This window comes from Harpia harpyja, chromosome 17 (assembly GCF_026419915.1).
Source record: "Harpia harpyja isolate bHarHar1 chromosome 17, bHarHar1 primary haplotype, whole genome shotgun sequence".
Classification (NCBI taxonomy): domain Eukaryota; kingdom Metazoa; phylum Chordata; class Aves; order Accipitriformes; family Accipitridae; genus Harpia; species Harpia harpyja.
Window position 1 is genome coordinate 1,352,640 of NC_068956.1, and position 7,468 is coordinate 1,360,107.

The window sequence follows — 7,468 nt, forward strand, 5'->3', positions numbered from 1 at the left end:
CCCAGCCCGCAGCGCCAGGCAGCCCCAACCCGTCCCCCTTCCTCCTCCTCCTCCTCCTCCTCATCCCTCCTCCTCCTCCTCCTCCTCCTCCCCCTCCTCCCCCCCAGCCGGATTTGGGCAGCGGCACGGCCAGCGCTCCCGGCAGAGCCGCCGTGTGCGGGAGCCGCGCCGGAGGCAGCTCAGCCCCGCGGGGGAGGAGGAGGAGGAGGGGGGGGGGAAGGTGAAGGGAGGCAGGTCTGTCCCCCCACACCCCTCCATCACCCCCCATCCGCGCCCTCCCGCTCCCCCCGGGCCCCCCCCCTCCCATCCTACACCACCCCCCCCCCCCTTAGCCCCCCCCCCAGCCCTGCATGCCCGGGCAGCGAGCATGGCCCGCAGGCAGGAGCGGGCAGCGGGCAGCGGGGGCTGGCTGCCCTGGTTGGGGTTCGCCTTGCTGCCGCTGGCCGTGCCCCCCGCCGTCGCCCCCGGGGGTTGCCCGTCGGCTTGTTATTGCGTGGCCACCCCGGAGCTGGTCCAGTGCCGGTACGAGAGGTTGGAAGAACCACCGAGGGAGCTGCCGGTCACCGTGCACAACCTCAGCATCGTCGGGAGCAACCTGAGCGTCCTCCACCCGGCCGCCTTCGCCGCCCGCCCGCTGCCGGACCTCCGCCTGCTCCGCTTGCGCCACAATAACATCCAAACCATCGAGGACATGGCTCTGCAAGGCTTGCCCGCCCTCCGTACCCTCGACCTGAGCCACAACCCTTTGCTCTCGGTGGCCGCCGGCGCTTTCGCCGGCGCGCCGCTGCTGCGTACGCTGCAGCTGAACCAGGCGCTGCTGGCCGCCCCGTTGGAGGAGCAGCTCGCCCCGGCCCTGCGCAACCTCAGCTTGCGGCGCTTGGAGTTGGCGGGCAACGGGCTGCGGGCGCTGCCGGCCGCCCTGCTGCCCGCCGGCCTGGAGGAGCTGGACCTGCGTAACAACTCGCTGCAGCGGCTGGCGGCCGCCGAGCTGCGGAGCCTGGAAGCGCCGGGGTTGCGGGGCCTGCGGCTGACGTTGGGGGCCAACCCGTTGAGTTGCGACTGCGCCCTGCGCCCGTTCCTCGCCTGGCTGCGTGCCGCCGCCGCCCGCGTGCCCGACGCCCACGGCCTGCGCTGCGCCGGACCGCCGCCGCTGCGCGGGGCCACCCTGCTGCGCCTGCGGCCCGAGGGGCTGGCGTGCGCGGCCGCCGAGCCCGGTCGGCTGGAGACGGCTTCTTACGTCTTCTTCGGCATCGTCTTGGCCCTCATCGGCATCGTCTTCCTCATGGTGCTCTACCTGAACCGCCGCGGCATCAAGCGTTGGCTCCACAACCTCCGCGAGGCTTGTCGCGACCAGATGGAGGGCTACCACTACCGCTACGAGCAGGACGCCGATCCACGCTGCACCAGCACCGTCGGCACCCCCGGCCTCTGACGGCACCCTCAGCATCCCACCCTCGCCCCTCCGGCATCCCCGGCATCCACCCGCCATGCCGCCCCTCGACGCCTCCGCTCCCGGCATCCACCTCGCCCCAGCCCCGTTCCCATCCCCTTGCCATGGCACCGCCAAAAATTAGTTTCTGAGGACGAGCCGGCCTCCGGGATGGGTGCTGGGGTGCTTCAGAGTGGGGTGCACCCTCCCCGGAGGGCTCCAGACCGGCTCTCCCTGCCCGTGCCCTAATCGACCCCGTAGCGCTGATTCCCACAGGGGACCAGGCTGGATCCGTTCCCCCCCCCCGCCCCATCCCAGTGCCCACGGGCAGGGGGAATCGCATCGGATCGGCCCCACGGGATGCCGGCACACAGAGCCCCGATGTTCCCGGGAGGATTATGAGCTGCTTCCCGCGCCTCCTCTCCAGCGGCAGGTTTCTTCGGCGGACTGCGGGATGCCACGCTGCCGGCGGGGCTCGGCACCGCATGCACGTGAGTGTTTGCTTGGCACGTCCCGGGAAGCAGCGGGCAATACCTGAAACTGTCCTCCTGGATGTTCCTGGAGCCTGGACTTGACTTTGACCATGTACAGCTCTCTTTCCTATTAGATTTCTATTTGACAGATGCAAAACTTGATTTCTTTTTTTTTTTTTTTTTTTGCTCCAAACACAGAGGAAAACACACCATCCTGCCGCTCCCCTCGAGAAGCAATGTGCTTTTCCGAGCCCATTTATCCATTTGGTTCTGTTCGATGACATTTCCAGCTCTTTCCAGGCACAAAATGATGCAGCTGTGTAGGAAACGCCTCTGCCGGCTGCGTGCATGTTCCCCAGGGCATGCGGGGGCAGCCCTTTTCTGACTCTAAAATATATCCTAGACTAGGCTGTCTCAGCACTTTGTAATTCAAAATGAGTGAAGCAAAAGCTCTCGACCTAGTTCACTCGCCCGTGTTTGCTTTAGAACCGTGCCTGTTACTATATCCTACAGCAAATATATTGAAAGCTGCATCCACTCTATTGTCTATTTTCTGTCAAGCTGCTTGCAATGATTTCTGAATATCCCCTTGGCTGAGGCGATGTTATCACTGTTGGTTTGCTGGAGGAAGGCAGCTGTGGGCTCCTCTGTAGTTTTGCTGGTGCATAGAAACTTCTTTTCCTGGGCTGGTTTGGTGGCCAGGGATGCAGAGAGGTTTTGCATTGTGCACTGAGCTCAAGCTCTGCTGGTCCTGATCCTTCCCTGGTAGCAGGGCAGGGACTCGGGAAAATTATCCAGGTACTAGGTCTCTAAAGCAGTTTTTATCTCCTGGGTGTTCTGGTACCTAATTCATGAGACACTGGAGCGCTGAGCATCTACAGATGCGGGGAGAGGCAGCGCAGGGCTGTGACACACAACATTTCCCAAAATTAAGCTTAAAATGCTGAATCTCTGTGCCGGGCTGAAAACTTAAGTGTTGCATTTTGATACATCTGTGTTTGCCTTTCTCTGTACCGGGAGGCTGATACAGGCGAGCCGGGCAGGGGTGAGGACCAGGGCTGCATCCTCACTGCCCTGCAGCTGCGCTGGGACCAGCGCCGGTGTTTGCCTGGTGCTTTGGGCTCCTTGATGCAGGGAGCAGCAGGTACCCAGCAAGTTGGGTTTGTAAATAAGAATTTTGTGGGATTTACGGTCCCCTGAGCCTGCGTGTATGTATTCAGCTCCTGCACTGGGTGGAAAGCTCTGCTGGGGGAAAGCACAGTTATTACCATCCCAGGCGTTCCTGGAGGCCCCAGGAAGGATGCGACCTGGTGCAGGCTCCTTTGCATTTTACTCTGTTGCTTTTTTCCCCTGTTGCATTTTCCCCCTTGCAAGCCCAGTATCAAAGTAGGCAAGCCTGGAAACGGGAGCTGGTGCAGAGCTGTGTGCCTGGGCTGTATTCAGGTAGGGATATGGCACTAGGAGTCAAAATGAGTTTCCTGGGTGCTCTGGGCTGGTGCTGCTGAGCAGGGAGCTGGTTCCCCACTGGAGCCAGGTCCTGGCTCTGTCCCAGTTCCCAGTGAAGCCCCAGAGACCCCCACAGCTCAGCTCATTGGAGATGAGTTGCTCCGGCAGAAACTTGTTGCATTTTGGGGACCTTTTCCTGAGGTTTTCTCCTCATCCTAGGAGCTTGTGAGCTCTGGTCCCACCTCACCACCCCATGCAATGAGTTACTGGGCAGGTTTATGGGGGAGAAATCTCAGCCTGCCCCTCAACCTCATCCACTTTCCTACCTCCTCCCTCCATTTCCCACCTGCGTGCAGCCAAAGCGCAGCCCCTGAGCAAGAGAAAGGGCAACGGGATGGATTTGCACATCTGGCAGCCACAGCTGGCAGAGCACACCGTGCCAGGAGCGAACGCTGCTGAGCATTGTGGGGCGTCCCGGGCTGCGACTCCACCGGAGCAGCATCAATTCGTGGGTACAGTGCTGGGAAGTCCTGGTGAGATTTAACATCTTGCAGCGAGGAGGAGAAGTGCCTGGAGGGCTTTGCAGGCAGATGGGTGGTTGTTGGACCAGGAACGCAGCATCCACCTGGCAGCGGCTGCCGGTGCCTGGTGATAGATGATAGGAAGGAAATTGCCTCCAAGCAGACAGAAAAGTGGCCGAACACATCCTGGCCCCGAAGCCCTTTGGCAAAGGGGATGGCTGGCGTGGGCAGCCGGTTGCTCCAGCTTTCCCTAAGGCCAAAGGCCAATGGATGCAGTGGCTTTTGGTCCCCAGGGATGAGGACACTCCTCCTTTCAGCACTGAGCAGTGGGAGGTTCGGAGCATCGCGTTCCCCATACTCACTGGGTGCACCGAGACCCCGGGCTGCGTGCTCCGACTCCCTCCAGGGAGGCAAAGCCCTGTCAGCCCAGCAAAGGTGACGTGCGAGCGGTCAGATGTGGGTGGTTGGGTAGATAACCAGCTGCAGGAGCGTAATTCTTGTGGCTTGTTAACGTTAATATTATTCTGCATGGCGCATACCTCAAGCATGACAAATTAGCAGGATTAGGGAACCTCTGGATTAGCGAAACCAAGACTTGTCACCAAGCCGAGACTCAAAATGTGCTTTTTGGGTTCCCAAAGACAGCTGCGCGTTTAGAGAAACCCAGCTGCCATCACATTTCTGTGCGGTCCCTCTCCATGAAGGGCTCGGCGAGGGCGATGCGAAGTTCCCGGCGCCCTGAGACTTTGGCAGCAAGCTGCCACCCAAGTGGAAAGTTACCCTGACAGCTCCTTGAGCCAAATAAAATGCAGGATATAAACAGCATCTGTGGTGTGAATCAAGCAAAGGATGCTCAGAGCCCTCTGTGGTGGCTCATCACAGAAAAAGAGGGGAAAAACCCAAAAATGTCTATTTATATGCCCTGCATATGAGATGCTTATAAGCTGCCAGTGCTTTGCAACCCAGCATGGTCTTTCAGATCTGCTTTTCCTTCCTTATATCCCAAAGAGCTCCGCTGTTTCTTGGGCCGATCCGGCCAAGAGGCAAGCAGTGAGATTTAGCCGAGGAGGTGGATGTGGGTGCAGACGGCGTTGGGCCAGGCAACGCTGCCTGCCCTGCCTGCATCCATCCTCCCCCTGCACACATCCTTGTGGGTTTTAGGTGCTCGTGTTGCTGGACCAGGGCATCCCAGGTGTGCTTTAAGAAGCATTTTTCCTCAAGTTTGGTGGAAGTTTGTCAGGATTTGTCAAGTGGAAATAATGGGCTGGAGCATCATCCTCATCCCTGCTGACTGCGGGGCTGCAACACCCCGGCACTTGGGCAGGGAAGAAAGTCAGCCACTGGCTACCTCCCCATTCCAAAAATACACAGAATTAATAACAAGTAATTCTGCCCAAGTGTCTTCAACCCTGTGAAGCTTCACCCCAGGCTCCTTCATCCTCCTCCTCTGTTAGCAGGGATTAACCCAAACCACCTCCGGAGGAAGGAAGAAACCCTCTGCTTTTCATTTATTCCTTTAGGAAAAGCAAGTGGGAGCTGTCACCCTCGTGCATTGGGGAAACTGAGGCACAAACAAAGCAGGGCTAAGTGCCTGATAGCAGGAAAGGATTTGAGAGCAAAAAACCACAGAAATGGATTTAAAACCTTGGCAGGGTTCACTTAAAACTCTGGGCAGCTTTGGGACCTCCAAGCCTGGGACAGTGCCCGCTCTATTTGTCCTTCCTCTGGCTCAGAGGTGACCCCTGCACCTTGCCAAAAAAGTCACGATTAAATAGGATCCCACCTATTTATCTGTGAGTGCTTCTCATTAGCTGTGTTGGGATAATACTGGGGGACGGGGGCTCCTGGTGCAGCTGAGCACTGACCCACTCAGGGCAGCGATGAGCCCTCAGTGGCAGGGAGGGGGCTGGAGACCTGTCCTGGGGGAGAGGGGCTGGGGGGACGCAGCCAGGGTACAGGGTGGCAGGTCAAAGCCCCCAGCATGAACAGTGGTGTGACCCCCCCCCCGGGTGGCAGGGACAGGCAGGAGAGGGACAGGCAGGGCTTGTATGGGCTGGGACAGACAGACGTAGGCAGGACAAGGGTGCTGAGGCAGGGATGGACAGGCACAGGATGGGCAAGGGACAGGCAGATCCGGGATCCAGAGAGGCAGGGATGCCCAGGCAGGGCACCTAGGACTGATCAGAGCTGGGATGGAAGGGAGGTAGTTCCCCACACCCCCAAAAGGGTCTGAACCCCAGTAGCTCGGGCTGCAGCCCCACGACCTCATGCCCTCCTTGCCACACAGGTCCCCAGCGTGGGGCCACCTCATCCTCCTCCTCGGGGTGGTTTTTCACCTCATCACTTGTCTTCAGCCCTGCAGGGAGTTGGCACCGCACAGCCCGGGCAGATGGGGAAGGACATGTTTCCACTAATCTGCCCCAATCTGGATTATTTTTTTTTTTCAAAATAAACCTGCTTTCCCAGCTGTTTTAAGCAAGTTTTTGGCACGCTGGGGACAGGTGGGATTCTGGGGATGGGGGCGAGAAGCTGGCAGGGGTGGAGGCAACAGAGTGGGTAACATGTCTGCTGGGTGTTCCTGTGCCACCAGGCTCCCATCATTTGCTTGAAGAGTGGGGACCAGAGCATCTTTGAGGTGGTTTTGGCAGCGCATCACCCAACTTGCAGGGCTGGGATCATCCCATGGTGCTTACTGTGGGCAACAGGGGGGTCTTTGCTGAAGTTTTCCCCTATCAAAAGCCACTGAGAAAGAATTTATGTTGAGGGACTGGTGTCAGCCCCGAAGCCTATCTCTTCCCACCCCTCCTTCCATCCGAAGCAGTGCTGGGATCTTCTGCAGCTCCTGTCAGGATAAAACAGCACAGAAAATGCCTCTGGCCATGAATGTCCAAGATGATCCATGTCAGCCAGTTTCTGGGGCTTTGGGGGGTCTCTGAGAGAGCCAGGGTGAGCAGGATCAACCCAGGGCAGATGAGTATTGGTCCCTCATCCTGCATAAGGATGCACGGGCACAGATAACTCCGCAGAGCCGCTCCATCCTCCCAGCACGTTTCCCAAGCACTCGCCAGCCTGACATTTACAATTACTATTTTTAGATGATCTTCATCACTTCTAATTGTTCAGGCTCCTCAGCCTCAGAGGACACATCCTCAGCTCGGATAGAGACAAACCCAGTTCCCTCTCTCTGGTCCTTCCCCCTCCTGCAATTTTACACCAGTAGGACTGGCCCCAGCCCTTGGCCCAGGCCTCAGTAATGCTGCCACGTTACATCTGCTCACAGCTCCCTTCCCTCTCCGTCATGGTACAACTTGCACAAACCTCCCTGCTTCAAAGGAAGCCCCTGAGGACCTTTCTGTGATGCCCTTTTGGGGGAGGTTTCCATGTTCTTCACAAAGAGGAACCCAGATTATCTCTGATGTGCCACTGGAGAACCTGCATCCCAAAGCTGTGGAGATGTTGCTCTGCATGGGCAGGATGGGCCGCTGTGCCCCCAACCCACGGAGATGCTGCTTGCTGTGCATGCACAGGATCAGTCCCTTTCCATCCCCATGAGACAGGTTTCCAGAGCTGAAGGGCAGCCCTTCCCTTCAGGATGGTCC

At 58.7% G+C, this 7,468-nt stretch overlaps 1 protein-coding gene across 1 annotated transcript; it reads left to right on the forward strand.

Moving 5' to 3' along the window:
• The first annotated feature begins 327 nt into the window (after positions 1-327).
• Positions 328-2,439, forward strand: TPBGL (trophoblast glycoprotein like). Its single transcript, XM_052812930.1, has one exon. It carries the CDS (start codon positions 368-370, stop codon positions 1,430-1,432), a length of 1,065 nt encoding a protein of 354 aa, XP_052668890.1. The 5' UTR covers positions 328-367; the 3' UTR covers positions 1,433-2,439.
• The last annotated feature ends 5,029 nt before the right edge of the window (positions 2,440-7,468 follow it).